This window comes from Gallinula chloropus (assembly GCF_964237585.1).
Source record: "Gallinula chloropus genome assembly, chromosome: 3".
In the NCBI taxonomy this organism is placed as follows: domain Eukaryota; kingdom Metazoa; phylum Chordata; class Aves; order Gruiformes; family Rallidae; genus Gallinula; species Gallinula chloropus.
In genome coordinates, this window is record NC_140087.1 from 91,902,486 (window position 1) to 91,922,508 (window position 20,023).

Below are 20,023 nucleotides of genomic sequence, written 5' to 3' on the forward strand. Positions count from 1 at the left end.
TTTGCCTTTGTGTTCTATTCTTCGGATCATGACAGAGAGGGTCAGGAAAGAAAAAAATGTCAAGTACTGTTTAGAACAATTAGGTTCAGAAATGGTGTGCTTTACTCTAACCAGCCATCTCCATTTTGAGTTATACCAGGCAAAAATACATGATGGATGGGAGGTAAGACACGTGGCAGCAGGATAGATGACACAGTAGGTATGTGATCAGAATGTGGAATGAGTCTGTAACAGGGATGGAGAAAGGGGACAGGGAAGAATCTACCTTTTGGATTAATTTGGAACGTGCTTTACAGAGATCAAAACTGTGGTCATTTATTCCTCAGACACTTAATCATGAACACACACACACAGACACTATATAAAATCTCCGTACCTCATTATAATGGTTGTTCAATGCATCCAGAATTCCTTTCAGTCCAGGAGGACCCTATGTGGAAAAACATGCATCAGAAGGTAATTTTAATTTAACTAATGTTATATTTACATACCTGTAAGAGCAGTGGATATGTAAAAAGGTTTAGATTTTTACTTGATTATACAGTAAACTATTTTCTGTAAATTCATTATGTCTTCTTTCAGGCACAGAGGAGAAGGTGACTCTTTCTAAATCCCTGAGTTTTGAAAACTGGCAACTTCTTTTGGAGTGTAATGGTCTGTCAGAGAAGGCAAAGGTGACATCCATATCAATTTTAATGTAACATTCTTCTGGTGAGGGACATCTTTGTTCTGCAGCATTTTAAAACTCTTTCCACTAATTCAAAGCACAAGATGTAGAAGCAGCTCAGAGTGTGAGTAAACAGATTTTTAGCTTAGATTACAGAAATTGAGGAATGCCAGAAATCTCCAGAAGACTAAGTTCCTAGTTTTATTACCACTGCAAAATTATGTTTAAAGACACACCTTCCATCAAGAATTTCAACAGCTGAGAAGGAAGTTCCTATGGAAATGCAATCTTAGTGTGGAGAGATTAAAAAGCATGTGCTTAGGAAAAATAAAACACTTTTAGATGCAATCTGCTTTTGACCAGGTCCTCACTGAGATTTATAAGTGTTGTAAATCAGGCAGAACACAAAGAAGTTCTGTCAGGATCTTGAACTAAAACTCCGTTAAATTTTAAAATTAGCATAGTATCTCTAAGTTCAAATTGTCACATCATGCAATATGAACTATAAGAAACATCTGACTGCATTAATAAAATTACAATAAATACAGTGAAGTCACTTGGTCTGAATGACCTGCATTTATCAGAGGCAGGGCACAAAGACAATTGCTCTCCTTTGGAGCTTTTATAATTATAGTTTACCCTCTGTAAATTCTGTGTTAGTGGAGAAAGCATAGCTGGCATACATGCACCAAAATTGAATTCCATTCAGCTTTGAAAAGGGCTGTTCCTCAAAAAATTGGAGGTTATTTATCAGTCAGAGATTATTCAAGAGTTTAATTCACAAATTTTGATTTCTGTGTAAGGTGTTAGTTAATTGTTTTATGGGCACTGTTATTGCACATACATTGCACTTATGACAGAAATACTCTGGTGTTATGCAGTGTAACAAGAAAACAGGTTTCCACACTTTCAGCAGAAGAACCTATAGAAACTTTCTCCCACTTGCATGCTAATGGACCTGGAAAACTATTACAGGAAGTCAGGGAACAAAATCACTTCTCACCCAAGATACAAACTGGTCAAGATGAAAATACTATTGTTTTCAACTGGTTAAGACTTTCATAACAAGAACTGCTGTCAAATTCATAGCAGTACAGTAGCAAAACTCCAAAGTAATCCTAGAAAAATTGCCAAGTCTTCTATCCACTGATTTTGATTAGGGATCCAAGCCAAATAACAAAATTCTATGTATTCTGGGTAAATATAAACTACATAACCAGTTACTATACTTTTCTAAGGAGGACCTCAACTATAAACTACTTAAGAGATGTTGCTTAGTAAACCATCAGGCAATTCAGGGAGAAAGATGATGAGAGGAACAGCAATTATTCTGTCACAGGTGGCATTCTTCATATCTGATAATTTCACATGTGTATAGAAGATGCTAAAGTCCTGTGGTATCTTTTGGCTCCTATGTAATCATATTTTGAAGTGATCTGACAAAGCATTTAAACGAGGTAGGTCATGATTTGCATTCTGACAGCAAAGCCTTCTCTGGCAAGATGCATCTGCTCTGTAGGAAAGTATAGGATGGCAAAGCCACAGTTTTCCCACACGTAGAAGATCATTCTGTGAAAACTTGATGGTGCTCCTTACCAGTAAAGGTACTTCCCTTGAGGTGCTGAACTTGAAAAAGATGAGAAACAGAACCATGATTTTGATTAAACATACTACTTCCTTGGGGAGAAAATTTCAATTTGATCGAAACTAGCTAATAAAAGAACAGTCAACCACAAAGTTCCAATGGAGTCTGAAGGTATAAAAAAGTATGAAGATGGTAAAACCAAATTAAAGTAAAATAGGCAAAAGTTATTAAAACTGATGGATAGATCAGTAAGACCTGGCAGAAAATTACTAGAGCATACCCAAACAAGATAGGTGTGTCCTGAGGCGTGATCATGAAATCAGAATCACAGAATTTTTCAGGTTGGAAAAGACCTTTAAGATGATCAAGTCCAACTGTTAACCTACTATGACATGTCCCTAACCACCACATCTGCATCTTTTAAATACCTCCAGGGATGGTGACTCAACCACTTTCCTGGGCAGCCTATTTCAATGATTGACAACCCTTTCTGTGAAGAAATCTTTCCTAATATCCAATCTAAACCTCCCCTGGCAAAATTTGAGGCCATTAGCTCTTGTCCTATCACAAAAGACCAACACCCACCTGGCAACAACCTCCTTTCAGATTGTTGTGGAGAGCGATGAGGTGTCCCCTTGGCAGCCTTTTTTCTGGGCTAAACAATCCCAGCTCCCTCAGCTGCTCCTCCTAATATCTGTCTTCTAAGCCTTTCACCAGCTTTGTAGCCCTTTTCTGTACATGCTCAAGCATCTTGATGTCCTTCTTGTAGTGAGGCACCCAAAACTGAACACAGTACTCCACATATGGCCTGACCAGCACTGAGTACAGGGGAAGGATCACTTCCCTACTCCTGCTGGCTGTAGTTTCTGATAGAAGCCAGGATGATATTGGCCTTCTTGGCCACCTGGGCACACTGCTGGCTCATATTCAGCTGGCTATCAACAAATACCCCCAAGTCCTTTTCTACCAGGCAGCTTTCCAGCCACTCTTCGCCATGTCTGTTGTGCCGTATCGGGTTGATGTGGTTCAAGTGCAGGACCTGGCACTGAACCTTGTTGAACCTCATTCAGTTGGCCTTAGGCCATTGATGCATCCTGTCCCTTGACAGAACCTTCCAACCCTGAAGCAGACCAACATTCTCCCGCAACTTGGCATCCTCTGCAAACTTATTGAGGGTTCACTTGATTCCCTTGTCCAGATCATTGATGAAGTTATTAAACAAAACTAGAAAGATATTAAAGAGATCTGGCCCCACTGCTGAGCCCTGGGGGAGGCCACTTGTGACTGGCTGCCAACTAGATTTAACTCCATTCATCACAAATCTTGGGTCTGGCTCTTCAGCCAGTTTTTTCCTCAGAAAAGTGCACATGCATCCAAGCCAAAAGTAGCCAGTATCTCCAGGAGAATGTTGAAGAAAATGGTATCAAAGCCTTTACTAAAGTCCAGGTAGACCACATTCATAGCCTTTCCCTCATCCACTAAGTAGGTCACCTCGTCATAGAAGGAGATCAAGTCAGTCAAGCAGGACCTGCCTTTAATGAAGTCATGCTGACTGAGCTTGATCACCTGCCTGTGTTGTGTGTGTGCCATGTGGTAGCACTCAAGTTGATCTTGTCCATAACCTTCCTTGGCACCAAGGTCAGATTGACAGGTCTGCAGCTGCCCAGATCCTCCTGGCCCTTCATGTAGATGGGTGTCACATTCGATAACTTCCTGTCAACTGGGACCTCCCCAGTTGGCCAGGACTGCTGATAAATGATGGAAATTGGTGAGCACTCCTACCAGCTCCCTTGGTAGTCTTGGGTAGATCTCATTTGGCGCCATAGACTTGTGCATGTCTAAGTGGTGTAGGAGGTCTCTAACCATTTCCCCTTGGATTATGGGTGTTTCATTCCGCTCCCCATCCCCTTCCAGCTCAGGGGACTGGATACCCAGAGTAGAATTGGTCTTACTGCTAAAGATCGAGGCATGAAAGCATGAAGTACCTCAGCCCTTCCTTCATCCTTTGTCACTATTTTTCTCCTCATGTCCAATAAAGAATGGAGATTTTCCTTAGCCCTCCTTTTGTTGAGAAATATTTATAGAAATATTTCTGTCTTTTATGGCAGAAGCCAGATTACATTCTAGTCGGCTTTGGTCCCTGTAATTTTTTCCCTGCACAATCTCATGACATCCTTGTGGTCTTCCTAATTTGCTTGCCCCTTCTTCCAAAGTCCATAAATTCTCCCTTTTACCCTGAGTTCCAGATAATGCTCTCTGTTCAGCCAGGATGGCTGTTTTCTCCACCAGACTTTCTTTCAGCACATGGGGATAGGTTGCTCCTGCACTCTTTTTACTTGAAGAGTGTCCAGCCTTTCAGGACCCCTTTGCCCTTCAGGACTGCCTCCCAAGGGACTCTGTCAACTGGTGTCTTAAACAGGCTGAAGTCTGCCCTGTGGAAGTCCAAGGTGACAGTTCTGCTGACACCCCTCATTCAAGAACTAAAAACTCTATAATTTCACATTGACTATGCCCAAGATGACCTCCAGCCCACACATCCTTCTCTGCTTGCAAACAATGGGTCCAGTTGGGTACATTTCCTAGTTGACTCTTTCACCATGTGTATTACCTGAAGTTACCTTCCTAGAACCTCTAGACTTTTTCCTCTTAGCTGTAGTGTATTTTCAGTGGACATCTGGTAAAAGTCCCCCACAAGAACAAGGGCTAGCAATTATGAGATCATATAAAAATGATATATTAAATCATATGAAATACATATGAACCTATGTATTTTACTGCAATTACACTGTTATAGAAAGCTAGTGGTATTTAAAAGTTAGGAGACATTAGGAAGATTTGGAAGACACATGAAACATCTCAGGTGCCTCACTTCCCAAATCAGAAGAGATACACAAGGCCATAATTTCTGGAAGTGAACTGCCACTTGAAATTTATACTGAAAAATAAGATAAATATAGTCATGATGTTTTGACTGAGATGATCTCTCAACTCTGATATCATAAGTTAATGGTAGAATTTTTACTTTGATAGCCTTCTTAAAGATGGCAATCCAGAATTGGAACTGAACCTTCTTATTAAATGTTTCAACTTCAATACTGTAATCCTACAAATCCTTGAATAGAGAGTCCTTCCAGGATTCTGTAATTACACAAGCAATCAAAAATAAGAATTTGTTCTCCCTTCTCATTTGCTACCATGTTATCTTTTTTACTGTTTTTCCACAAATGAAACTCCAGGACTTCCACAACACAGGAAGGACTGAATGCTTTATCTGCCACCAACACTGGCTTTTCAGGTATTATTTATACATCAAATAACTAATCTTTGACAAAAATGGAAAGCCTTTTAAATATAATGGTTTTGAAAGACTGACACAACCTCAAAAACTCCCAGAACTGTCTTGTGACTAAGGCAGTCAAAGGGAACCTAAGGCATTTAGATTGCATTCTTGACCATGTCGCTGTCTTTGCGTTGAGGCAAACAACTTCTATTGTTTTAGTCATTCCATTTTCAAAAACTGACATAAATTTTTAAATTTTATCTTTTTACAGTTAAATTAATGAATGTACAACAGCAAATACTTGTGTTCAAGGGTATTTTCCTGAATTCTATAGTCTCTCTCTTCCCCTCCACATTGTTTCTCTCTGTTAATATAGCTGCATAATCCACTCCGAAGTCTCTACAGACAAAAAAACAACCAGCAGTGTTGGCTTGCAAGCTGAGAAGCAATGAAATTAAAAGGAGCCCAAGACTTATTGTACATGCAGTTTCTAGCTTTTGAATGAGAATTTTGCACATCTGTCACTTAGAAGCTCACTTGAGTGGGGTTTCCTTTTTCTTTTTTAATATCAAGTTGTGTAATTGAGAGACGTGAAGCACACAGACAAGACAGTTGTATGAATAAGAAAAGAACTGAAAATGTGTCCTGATTGTTTTCCACAATTACAAACAGGGTTCAGATGTTGTTTCTATAGACAAGGCAGGAATAGAAACACAGGTGCTTGAAAGGAAATAGCTCCAAACTGTGAAATTACTGATGTCTATAATATATTTTTCTTCCTTAACTGAAAAAGTCTACCCAATCTCACAGTCCATGCAGTAAAATGTGTAACAAGTAAATAGCACTGCTTGCATCTGAAGCACAGGCCATTTCAGAGAACACAGCACTGCAAGTGACCCAGTGTAATCACTTTATCCATCTATTTCTGATCTGTTCCTGCCCATTAAAATAAAATACTGTTTTTCTGATTACTCTAATGTAAAAAAAATCGGGAAACTCATCAGTGCAGATTTGCAACATCATGCAACTATTCCAAAGAGCAAATGGAAAGAATAAAGAATGAAGGCATAATGTCTGCCACAATAGAATACATTAAATAAATTACATTTTGATATGGGTTTTAAAAAAATAAATGCACAGAGACAACCAATATGACCAGCCCCTGCCAGCCATTCCCATCCCACCATGTAAGCATTTCCAATATTCTTCTAAAAGCAGCTAAAAGAAATGCTACTGACACTTTTCACTTATCATTGCCTTAATTTTCTGTTTATCGTAATTAAATGATAACATTCCTCTGCTTTCAAAATATTGGTAGAGAAATGACAGCATTTCCTGAGGCAGAGGAAATGAGATTTTCAAGGCAAACTGCTGGCTACTTAAGATAACTAGTTTGGTGGCACTGACATATATTCTGAATCATAAGAGACCAAAAGTGTACGGAATTAAATGAAGAAATTCAGGTGATCTGTGAATTTCTCCACTGCTTTACATGCAAGACAAACAAAAACTAAACCTTATTTAAACTTAGGAATTTAAGAGTAAGCTAATCTTCCAAACAAGAATAGTCGCGAAAATAAAAGATATAAAGTTTAGTCATGTAAAGGTAAATGATGAACTGAACGGGGAGCTTCAAGGGCTGTGGCAGTTGTGAAGTAAGTCTGTTCTGGTTGCAAACAGTAACTTTGTACATGTTGGTAGAAAACAGCGGATTTAAGAGGATGAATAATCATGTTTGTAGTTTACTAAGCTATAATTTAGCAGACCCAAAGTTTCTTTCCTTTCTTGGCCACAGACAACCTCTTGGACAAGATGGCCTCATCAGGTAGGCCTCATGTTTCCTACCTTTAAAAACAGTGCTGATTGCAGTTCTCCTCTGCCAAACAGCAACAGCAAGGAGAAGTCATACACAGACTTACCCCAAAGAATGCTGTTAGACTGGTGGAAGACTGTAGCATGACTCTAGCTTGGCACTCTTTATTTTAAAAACAATTCCATGTCCTGCTAAAATGGGAACTACTGAAAAATGACATTTTTCCTGTCATAACATTTCCAGTAGAGACAGAGACAATTTGGACAGAAAAGATAAATTTAACCCTTATTATAGAAACCAGTAAACCTCCTATTTCTGTCCTCTAGCCTACCTATATAAATAGAAATACCTGGCTGCTGATTTATGTAAAAACAATATAGAACCAACCCCCCCACCCCAACACCTTCTACAACTGACCATAATATGTAAAACACTGCCAGATTTCATGCAGCTATTTTCTAAGAAGGAAAAGTACCAAAAGAAATTATCTCCTCCTAACAAAACTCTGCACAAAACTGGGCAGGTAGTAATTCTACAACCCAAGACCAGAAAAACATTTTGCATAAGACTGCAGGACTGGGCCTGTACATCCTCAGGTCAACAGCATATAAATACTAAGTTCAGGCACCTTCTGTAAATTTGCTTCTATGCACTGAAAAAGAAGTGGTGCAGGAGCTAGAATGCCAGTGCATTGGGCTCACCCAAAATAATCCATGGGCTGCTGGTAACCCCTTCTGCATCACTAAGTCCTGTAGACATTGTTGTTAGCAGCTATGACAGCAGAAGGCTATCAGTTTAGTTCTGAAGTCTGACCAAAATACCGTACCTACAACCCCACAACATGCTGCTATCGTATTTCTTTTTGTTTCATAAAATTGACATTTCTATTTTAGTGAAGAGCCAAGTGGAGCAGGATAACTGGATGTGACAGAGACAGCATCTCTTTCAGAAGACTTTAGAAGAAAATGCAAGTGATAAAATGTATGAAAAACATTTGAAAGGTACAGAGATTTCTATTTCACTATCCTAATTTTCAGAATGCTTCTGAGACTGAAATGAATAGCGTATTAACAGAAGTTTTCAACTGCTCTGTAGGCTCTCTAAAAGGGGGAAGGGATCAAAAAGCACTAGAGGGAGCTGCTGTTCTACTCAACACGTTTGCATGCCTTGTTTTCAGCATAAATTGTTACCTGCTGGAGCGAGACAAGTGTAAGCACACATCTCAACCCTCCAGTATTGAAAGAAAACAGTACTCAAAAACAAAACCAGACAGCAAAGATGCAAACCACGATTCCTGAACCAGAAGGGAATAACAGAACACTTTAAAAGTCTATCATATTTAATTAACTTTAAAGAAAAATACTCCAAGGAGGATCATCATCTGGGTATGCTTACAGAAATATTTTTGTAACCCATCAATAAAAATCCTCATTGAGTCCTTGCCTTTTGTGGACACAGGATTTGTTCCAACAGGAAAAAAATGACACAAAAGAAAGGATATCTAGAAGAAGATCCATATCGAGTCCCACTTTAACCAAGTAGTTTCACCACCAGTTGTCAATCAATCTATGTTTCTGACACCAAAGATGTGCAGATGATGTTAAGGGACTAGAAACTCACTACATACAATTTTAATGAAAAAAAAAAGTCCTCAGAAATTCGGTTAGGGAAAGAAAAGTCTTAAATGCCACCATGCAAGAAATAGGCAAAAAAAAATCTATTTTAATTAATCAGAACTCACACCACATAGTTCTGTCCAATTTAAAGCCCTTTCGACTATTTGGAATGTGGTCTCATAATCCCTCCCTGCACACACTTTTTTAGGACTGTCATTTATCCCAAATCCCCTGAGTACTGTACACCCTTCAACTTCTTCCACAAGGAGGCAGAACTTACCTTCTCACAGTTTTTTTTGTCATTACTGAACACCTGGCTGTTTTGATGTCTGAATTACACACTTAATGCCATGGCATAAAACGATAAATAAATTAGGTGAATTTGTTTCTTTCAAACACACAGTGCATGTACTGTAGTTACCCAAACAATGACTGAATCTCCTTTTTCTCAAAGACAAATTTCACACTCTTCTGAAACACCAAGCACCATTTTTGCTGCAGAACAGAGTCTAATTTTTACATGTTCAATCAATCTGTTCAACACTTTGTGCTCTCTATATGCCAAACGTATAGCAGTGATCACCCTGCAGGTGTGATAGTTCTGCTGCACTTTGGAAAGGCCAAAGGGCAGGCTGACAATATATCCATGTGCACAAGGAAGCTGCCACTACTTGCTATTAGAAGAGATGGGGTAACTGGAAGTGCAATATAGCAAAATTTAATATGGCTTGAACCTTGGAAAAGAGAGGAAGAAAGATGGATCACATTAAAGTCTTTTTGGTATGTACAAGCTGTAGCACTTTAAACGTGGATATAATGCCAATGCACATTAACAGGCATTACTGCTTTTAGAGCATGCTCTTTCTGTGTGTTAAATTCTTCCTTGGAAAATGAACATAAGACGTTGGTGTAGCTCTAGTCAAGATAGTTATACCAGGAACGAACACTTTTAACTGGTATTTAGTCCATGAGTGCTTAAGGAATGCTTTTCTGATATGTAGTGCTATGCTAGAGTCCCCATACAGAGCTCCTAGAACAGACACTGCCATGCTGACAAAGCTGAGATTTCCATTTCTCTACAAAAAATCTGAAATAGTTCTCAGTAATAAAAGTGCAATTTAGCTTCCACTCAAGATTTCTGGTATGTCTGTCAAGGTTCATACATCTTCACAAGCCTGACCTGCCAGCAAATCTGTGATGGCAGAAACCTGTAATGGAGAAACAGCTCTTCATTGGTTCACTAAAAGCTAAGTAGATTAGGTCTAACACTGACCTCTGCTATGGTTTGCCATTTTTTGGTTGGTTTCTTTTTTTTTTTTTTGAAAGGTCATTTTTGGCATTTGGCATTTGTATTAAAAAAGATTCTGCATCACTCCTTTCCTCTGTTTGGACTCCTGCAGTCTGCAGTACCCTTTCAGTATTAGGAAGTCCAAACTGTACAAAAGCCTCAAATATGCAAGGCTTTAATGTGCAGGGGAGAAGAGGGAGAGAGTGTGATTTTTAACTATTTTGTTTTATGCAGGTTAAATGAACTCCATCATTGACTCCTCCTTCTGAATATGTTTTGCAAGGAAAAAAGGGAAAAAATACTTACAGGATTTACACAGTGTTGGGGTTTTTTTTGTTTGTTTTGTGTGTAGATGAGTACATGTGGCATCTGTTTCATTTTAGTGATTGTATTTCATGCATTACTCTTTTTTCTCAAATAAGACAAGTTTTCCCCTGCAGTGAGGTTGAAGTGTATGAATTAAATGTTCTGAAGTATTAACTATTGGGTTTTACCTATTTCAGGTAAGCAGAACGAGGAATTACAAAATCCTTTTTTGATATTCAGACTGATGCAGTGGAAGTTTACCTAATCCACAAATAGCTGTTTTGTATTTGTGGTTGACAGCAGGTTTGCAACACAATATATAGGGAATTTTACAAATATGACCTCTACCAAAGGAAGGATACATTCATTCTAGACTAACATATATCCATGCTTGATTTCAAATTTGAAAGCATGTATCACTTAAACCACCCCCTAACCTAAATCCCAAACCTCTTACATCTGAGCCAAACCTTTTAGCTCTTCATATTGCAAATCCTTTCACAGAGTCATGTATTTCTTAATCTTTTTAATTCTTCAGTAAACTCATTTGAACTACAGCTGAATGATAATTCCAGTGCTGGGTATAATCCTCCCCACCATTCAGACAGTTGGCACATGCTTCACACAGTCCTTCATCTTTCAAATTACCCCTCTGAGACAGAAATTATCCCATCTTCCACAGAGCATCACGCATTTTGCAAAGTGAATGAATGCACAGTATTCACATTTAGCATACATGGCCAGTCTTTCTTTGAAATACCAGGCAATTTCTGCTTCCTCTGCTCAAGTTTGCATCTTGTTCTTTCCCTCCTATGTTGTCCCTTGTTTTTGTGGACCCAGTTCTTTTATCTCTGCCGCATCAAAAGGCTAGCAATAGTAGCTGTTTGATACAGCACAGTAAACACAGATCAACTGTTCTCAACAGTTTTTGTGATCAGGTAAGTTGCTATAAAAACGATAATAAAGTTCCAGGACAGACTAAAAATTTCCCATTCTTACTCTTAAGTACTCACAGGAGGTCCCGGTGGCCCTGGTTTTCCTGGGAGGCCTGGTTTGCCTCGTCTTCCCTGGGGAAAAAAAACACAACAAAAAACAACACACATTTATAAATAACTACAGCTTGTGACTGCTTTGGAATAAGAATTTTGTTTAAGAAAAGATTTATTGCCTTGTTTATAAGTAAAATTCAACGACTATCTGAAGTGAATACTCTGTATCAGTCATTGCAAAACTGAGTAGTTTTAGGACTGTTTTTAATAATAATTGCAAACTATAATCGCATCACTGTAACATTTACTGTCACATTTTAAAACTACATTTCATATGTTAGTGCACATTGATAGGGCTATAAATGGAGCATTTTGATGAGGTATAAAAAAAATTATATTTTAACCAAATATCCCAGAGCTTGGGATGTTAAGCTGTGCTGCAGTATCACCCTGACTTGCACATTAAGTACCTATGTGCAATATAACCCAATTTACAAATACTCATACACCTTTTTCTCCAGGATGTGATAACAAGGAAAAAAAGTCAGAGATTTATTTGCAAAAACAATTCACCTTCCTCGTGCAATGACTACCATCTGTGCATATAATACACATGCAAAATCATTTGCATTAAAACTTAAGGTCCATAAAAGTCAACTAAAGTTAATGGGAAACTTTCTACTCAGATTCTAAAAAAATATGCACATGTAACCATTACAATTTTTTCGTACAGAGTAGGATTGAACAACTCCTGTTTTCACATATGGGTTTTGTTGATTCTGTTTGTTCTTTCTTTTTTTTTTTAAATGAATATCAACATAAAAGATGGAATTCATTTACAGTCATTTACATCTTTATTGCCAAGCTGAAATCTGATGCACATTTTTTAGAAACAACAGCTGAGAGCAACTAATATCTAGGTGTGGTGGCAAAAAAAAAAAAAAAAAAGAAAAAAGTATTATATCCATCAAGACTAATTTTTTCCCCTTGCATATGGCAAACACAAAGCATTAGGGGGAGATCTGCTGAAAACTTGGCATAAGAAGATAAAAAATTAAAATGCTTTCTGACAGCTCACAACTAATACATAAGGGCGTTTTTGTAAGCTATGGCCCCTACTTTTAAGCTTGCCTGTGTGTTTTGTTAAATGGTGATCTCACACAAGCTGCAGAAATAACCTAAGGAACAGAAAGTGAAATCTCAGCTTGGCTCTTTACAGGTGAAAGCCTTGATCTGTAGGAAACCACTCTCACGCTCTGCTGGCCATTAATTTTGATCTATGCTGAGGAGGTACATGATGATGACAGTAAGGATGGAAAACCCTTCCTCCTCACTCCCAGCAGCTCACCAGAGTAACCTCTTGCTAAGATGTCAGGGACTCCCCTGAGAAGCAGGGGGTAAGGATTTAGAGCCCTTCAATTTGGAAGAAAGAACCGAACAAGGGTTGTGGGGATGTGTTTCATGCACCAGGTTCTGACACATAACATGCACACTGTCACCGCAGTTTTATGAAGGTCCTCAGTCAGTCAGTGTGTTTTAAGGGCAGCGTGGAAAAAAACACCACCTCAGCATATTTGGAGTGCCAAATTCCTGTGTCTTAACTAGCTGAGACATATGTTATGTGCTGAGCTGTTTAATCCTGCCAGCGCTCGCACTTGTAGGACTGTAACTGGGGCAGCTCAGGGTAAATTTTCAGGGCCAAAATATGGTCGTAGGGGCCTATATCAGGCTCAAGGCTGTACTGCTCTTTACTACCCACCCTGCGTGTCCTCTGCTGGGTGGGTAACACTGTTCACGCAGCCCTGTGATCCGCCAGAGGTGGGAACTCATCTGGGCTATGGGTGGCTCACAAAAAAGTGTGCGCTGTTTTTGACTTGGATCTCTACTTCAGAAGTATGTATGGAAACCAGAATCTTGTGACTTTTTTTGAAAAACAGTAAACTCTCCAATGAAAGTACCAAACCCAGATTGGTAATGATGTAAGTGATAACCAAAGGTAAACTGCTTCATACTTTTTAAATAGTCCCTCTGAGTTATAATGACCTATACTGTTGACTTCTTGAAGCACTTTCCTTTTCCTGTTTGGACTTATTTAAAGTATCCTGAGGGTGACACTCAAAATCTCAGCAGTCTAAACAAAGTATCAAGGAAGTGTCAGGGGAAGTAGGCAGGGCTCTGATTGGCAGCCACAGATGTGAACGAGGTGTTAATTACACAGGAAAACACGGAATATGTTGGGAAGGCAATTTTATCTCTATTTACAAGATGAGCTAAAATGTGATTTATGACATACTGCAAAGTCAAAACTTGACAACTTTTCCTAAAATTCAGTTATTATAAAATAGTTTGTGGGGGTAATTATATTTCACTGTTATTTGTTAATTATCAGAACACTTGCCCAGTGAAACACAGAATAAACACTTGCCCTACCTTTTATCCAGTCATTATATTAGCCATTACAGTATGTGCTATGTGTGCAAAAAACCTGTAGAACAATCACACAGACTGGTATGGGTATGAAGCATCAGAATGTCCTAGATGAACAAAAGTCCTTTTTTTCTTCTTCTTTTTTTAAGCTATAAGCACCCTTCTAAACTGTCTGATATTTCAATTTTAATACAGAAATGCGTAAAGGACCACTGCCTTTCAGCCAGAAAGATTTAAATGTTAGGGAGATACAGAGCTCCACCTACTTGCCAGCACTTGGTGACTTTGCAGCATCAGTATGAAAAAATTAAAGGAGAGTATAGTAAGAGTGTAAGTAGAGAAAAATAGTTTATGATTTTCTTTAGGATAATTAAAACAATTAGAAGAATGTTTTTGATAAGCCCGTTATGGCCTTGCCTTGAGCAGACTATGAGCCAGACTGTGACTAACTATTTATACAGTTTGATTCCAAGTCTTCCTCCTGGCAAAAAAGAATGAGTGAAAAACATCTCAGTGTCCCCTCTGGTTTGTAGAGTGGGCTTAGCAGAGAGCCACAGTTGCCACCACCTCCTCAGTGGGTCTTGGCAGCCCTGTCGGTGCTGCACTCGCTGCCATGGTGCTGTGCATGGGGCAGGCAGCCAGCACACAAGGCCCATTCATTATCATTATTTAGTTGAGTTCAATGAGTAAATACTCAGGTTATAAAACCACTCAAAAAGATAAATAAATGTTCTAGGCATCAAATACTTCCTTTAACTAAACAATACCACCTACACCAACTTGAAAGATAAGTGGTGTCAACAAGTTGTCTAATGCTACTAATGCTACTTAGAGTAATATCTACAGAAAATAAAACCAAAACAGTTGCTGGATATTTCCTTTGTGCTGCATGTACTTTTGTTGGCAATTAGTATAAGAAGTTGTCTAAATGTTAGTGTATCCTGTCCCCTTGACTCATGAAATGTCTACCATTTGGACAGCCAACTACAAATTTCAGCTACGATGCAGACACAAATAACTGCTTGGTCAGGGGCACAAAAAGAGAACATATTAAAAATAAAATAAGTAAGAAAATATATGCCTCAGCACACCCCAGCTGAGTGCCTAGCTGAAGTATGTGGTCAACTTCACTCTTTATTCCTCTCTTCCTTTGCCCTTTCTGGTAATCAAAATGACTTGAAGAGCTTTGCCTTACATTAGATGCAGAGCTGTGCAGAAGAGAGGCTCTGTGCATCCTTCCGTAAGCTTGTGCTCGGACTCTGCCTGCCACCCCTGGGCACTGCTGCAGGTCCAACACGCCGCACGAATACAAAGCCTACGTCATAACCCCCTGCTGTATCATCTTGCACCCATCTATTCGCATATCTCTAACTACAGAAGAGTAAGATCGCTAATCCTAGTGCCTAAAAATAAGATGGGGATTATTTTAGGATAAAATTGAACTGAGTGGTGGAGGAATACTGACATGATTTATGGCATTAATAAAGAACCCACACTTTATTATGAAGGGAAAAATTCTTAGAATAAGCCTGTGTGAATTTCCAAGGGAAACCGCTAATGAGCAGATCCTGAGACACATCATCAGATTTCAAAACAGGAACTGGTTCTAGAGAAAGTAGGAAGCTGGGCTTTAGAGCCTTAACTAGTGTGGTTATTATGCAAGATTAATGAGGCTTATGTAACTTGTTTGCCAAGCTAAGCTAAGATTCTCTTGAGTAATCCTCAAAACCAAACTGACCAAGGGACAGATATACCTGAAGCAGGAGGGAGGTGGAAAGGTAAGACCCCTGTCTCAGCGTGCCCAACTCATGGACAACCCCCCCAGCCCCTTGGGCACCTTAACACAGCCATACAAATGGAGCACTGGAGGATTAAAAGACTGTTTCTCCAGCTGCCCAAAGTTGCAATGAAGCAGCCAGACAAGTCCTAGTGCCTATGCTAATTCAGAGTACAGAAGAGAGTCTCTCCTTTGCCTCAGTCCTCTAAACTGATACACCTAGGAGATACAAACTTCCCTGTTTTCCATCTGCGCAGTCACAAGCTGGTGCTCCTGGCAGCCCACATGGAGCTTTCAGAGCTGCAGTCAAATCTAACCCAGGGGAAACCCACCCCAGCTCAAGACTGCTGACAGTCCTCTGCTTCATGGTTAATCAGAAAAAACTTCAGCAAAAAATTAAGGAGGGTTTTGACATTTAACCACCTGACGACATAAATGCTGTTAATAACAGGTTTGTCATTGGTAGCGCCACAACTCCACAACCAGGCTTTTTAAAATCCTTAGAAACCTTACAGTTTGGATATTCTCTTTCCTAAATTGGAAATCTATGTTGCAGTCAATGAAACCACTTTAGCTTTACTAATACAGTGTTAGGACTTGGACGTACAATTCCCCCTTCGATCCTATTAACCTCGGCCTTGAGGATGTATTACGGTAACCAGTGTATTACAAACGAACCTCTGTATTAATTGTTAAACCTGAATAAGCTCACAGGAAATAAGGCCAGAAGGCTAGAAATTAAGCTGTTTGCAGAAAACAAGTGAAAGTCTGTCCCTCATATCCCACTAAAGCCTTTCACAGAAACACAGCTCTCACAAGAATAGAGCACAGACCCTAATCCCTTCATTTGGAAGCTAAGTCACTAGGGTGCTTCTCACTAATGCAGCGGCATTTCTGCCCTCAACCCTGGCTTTCTAATTTTAGGAATGATTTCCAATAAACTCTAGTTTCTTCGTTTTTGTATTAATAACATACTAAAAGTGCCTAGCCCAACTGTATAATATTATTCAGATCAATTTAACAAACATCAAAGAAAGTTCTTAAACAGGCACAGCAGTGCCAAGAAGTCCAGTGCTATGCCCGATTTTGCCGTACACAAAATCAAAGGTTTTGAACTTTATTTAAGGGGGGGGGGTGTTATAATGACTACCCTATTTTTTATTTCTGAGAAATGATTTCCATTCTTTCATGTTGCTATACCTTTTCTAAGAGACATTAAAAGAAATATTGATACTATGGTATGTGGAAGGGGGCCTGAAAATTCTAAAAGAGATATTAAAATTTGAGTAATTTCTGCTATTCCATTAAAAGTTAGATTTTAATTTACTGGAGAACAACAATCAAATTAAAACCCAATGGAACTATTTTCTACTTGTAATTTAGAATGCTGAAGACAGATTTGCCAATCTTTTTCATCCCATTTTTAAATTCCAAAGTGAGCAAAAAACCCCTTTTTTTAAGCTGTGCCCCACCTTATTTTTTGTTTATTCACTTTGCTTTTAAGGTAGAATCGTCATGTTAGAAAAACTGAAAACTCTCTCTCTCGTTTCACTGACCATTTTTAGACTGGTAAATACCTGAGTGAAAGAACATGCAACACTCCAACTTAAAGATAACATACTTTACGTACTTAAAACCAACTTACATCAAAGTCAGAAAGGACTGAAAAGATTAAAAGAGATTCCAAAACTTCAGAGCTCTAGCTGTGAAAAATATTGTTTGCTTTGTGCCAGGAGCCTGACCTACTATGCGGTAATTATCATTGCTCTGTAAAGCTTGTTTTACAATTGGTTGAGTACAACATTTACTCACTGAACTAGAAAACAAATTATGTCAAAGAAATATTTAAGTTCTATAAAGCAGATAAATACAACCTGAATTTAAATTAGTTTTGATGTCACTCTAAATAATTATGTTAAGAAAATCTAACAGTTCCCCACTCATTTATTTATTTAGGAAGGTTTTCCACTGTGTCATAATAATTTTATTCATGCCTGATTAGAAAAATTATAATCTTGGAGAGTAAATTGATTATTAACATAAGGCAGGTGTTGCAATTTTACAAAGTTCCTCCAAAAATAATTTGAAATTAAGGCTGAAACACTAGATATGACAACTCAAAGGGCTCTCGGTTTTATGAGGTGCTTAATTTATTACTAAGATAATGCTAAAATAACCTCCACTTAAGTGAAGTATTTGGTATTATAAACACAACAATTGGAAATAAGGAAGTTGTATCAAAAATATTTACTTCAAGACACCTGCAACTCTGCAAGGAACATAGACTCAAGAATATGCTGTGGCATCGTAGAAGGATTTGTAAATGTTTGAACTGAATTCATCACTGGAATCAGGGAAACCACCAGGGTGGAGAATCATTTTGTCTAAATACACATGAAACATTTCAAATAATCCTATGAATCCATAAAAATTAAGTTGTTGGCAGCTATGCTGAGCATAAGATAGAGATATTTAAATAAAAAACACAGAATCAAGTGGGTTGGAAGTGATCCCTTGAGATCACCTAGTATAATTCCCCTCATCAAGCAGGATCAACTGTTCAGGACTGTATCTACTCGACTTTTGAATTATCTCCACAGATGGAGACTCAACAACCTCTCTGGGCACTTGACCACCCTCACAGGAAAAGTGTTTTCTTGCGTTCAGATGGAATTTCCTTGTTTTAATTTGTGCTCATTGCCTCTTGTCTGGTCACTGGCTACTACTGAGGAGAATCTGGCTCCTTCTTCTTCACTTCCTCACATCAGGTATTACACACACTAATAAGACCCCTCCTAAGACTTCTCCAGGATAAAGGTTCCAACTCTTTCCTTTTATGAAAGATGCTCCAGCTCCTTCAACATGCTGTCACCCCTCTGCTAGACACACTTCATTAAGCTCTCACCAGGGAGCAATGACCTGCTGGCAATGCTCTTCCAAATGCAGCCTAGGGTATTGTTAGTCTTTTTTTTTGTCATGAGGGTTCATTGCTGACTCATGATCTGCTTGTAATTTAGCAGGTTCTTCTTCACAAAGCTTCTTTCTTGTTTGTTTCCAGTGTATACTACTACATGAGGTTATTGTTCCCTTGATGTGGGATTTTGCATTTCCCCTTGTTGAACTTCACATACTTCCTCTTGCCCTAGTTCTCTGCTATGTTCTGCCCCATTGTTCAGGCTGTTAATGAAGATTCTGGACAGTACTGGTTCCAGTACTGACCCCTGGCGTACACCACAAATGGCTCATCCCTAGCTGGAGTTTGTGTCACTGATCACAATCCACTGGGCTCGGTTGTTCAGTTGGTTTTCTATCCACCTCACTGTCCACTTATCTAACCTATACTAGTCAACTAGTCTATGAAATTCATGAGATTAAGTTATAGGAGACGGTGTCAAAGGCTTTGCTAAAATTGTCGGTAACATCCACTGCTCAGCTCTCACCCACCAAGCTAGTCACTTCATTGTGGAAAGCAATGTAGTTGCTCAAGCATGATTTCCCTATCATAAATCCGTGCAGACTATCCCAATAGTCTTCTTGTCTTTCATGTATTGGAAATGGCTTCCAAGAGGATTTCCTCTTTCACATTGCCAGGGATTGAAGTGAGGCTGATTGGTCTGTAGTTCCACAGATACTCATTCTTGAAAATATTTACTCTCTCCTTCCAGAACCATTCTCAGTCGCCATGACCAATCAAGACTGTCATTTAAATGACATCAGCCATTTCCCTCTGCACTAGTGGATGCAACTCATCAGGCCCCATGGATTTACAGAGCTGTGTTATCTGAGGCTGCCTATGTGCAAGAGTCCAGCAGAAAACAGTTACTTCCGTAGGTCCTGTACCCTGTGGCCCTCATCTTCAACGACGTGTAAGTTAGAGAAAGTCTGCTGGCATCTTCTTTGTACCCTTCTGCATGAACTGCTGCACCAGCTGCTGCACATCTATTGGCTGCTTCTGGTATCACTGCTTTTTAAACTGCTGCACTGCCTGGCTGTTAGTCCTCTTTCTGGTGTGGGCTAAAAGGGTGCTCAACCCTCCCTAACCAGAGCTCAGCTAGAGCAAAGGCTGCATGCACCCTTTGACCAAGGACAGCTGATGAAGTTCATAAGGAGCTGCTAGAGCTACCCTTACCTTAGCCTTACCTGGCAGCAGCAGCCTCCCTCAGTTTCCTCTGAGGTTTCCCAGAAGTGCACAAATCCCAGAAAAAATGCCCAGAAGCTCAAGAAGAAGGTCTCACGAAGGACTCAAAGAAGCAGAAACTGCTCTGTGTGTGTTAG

The 20,023-nt window shown here is 39.1% G+C and overlaps 1 protein-coding gene across 1 annotated transcript in view; it reads right to left on the reverse strand.

Annotated features, from left to right (window-relative positions):
* Nucleotides 1-20,023, reverse strand: part of COL19A1 (collagen type XIX alpha 1 chain) — a gene marked incomplete at both ends in the record, with an annotated part of 189,375 nt that overhangs the window by 50,875 nt on the left and 118,477 nt on the right. Inside the window, 2 exons of the mRNA XM_084260981.1 lie at nt 377-430; nt 11,569-11,622. Of these exons, the coding sequence (XP_084117107.1) occupies nt 377-430; nt 11,569-11,622 (108 nt within the window). The remainder of the gene's footprint in view (nt 1-376; nt 431-11,568; nt 11,623-20,023) is intronic.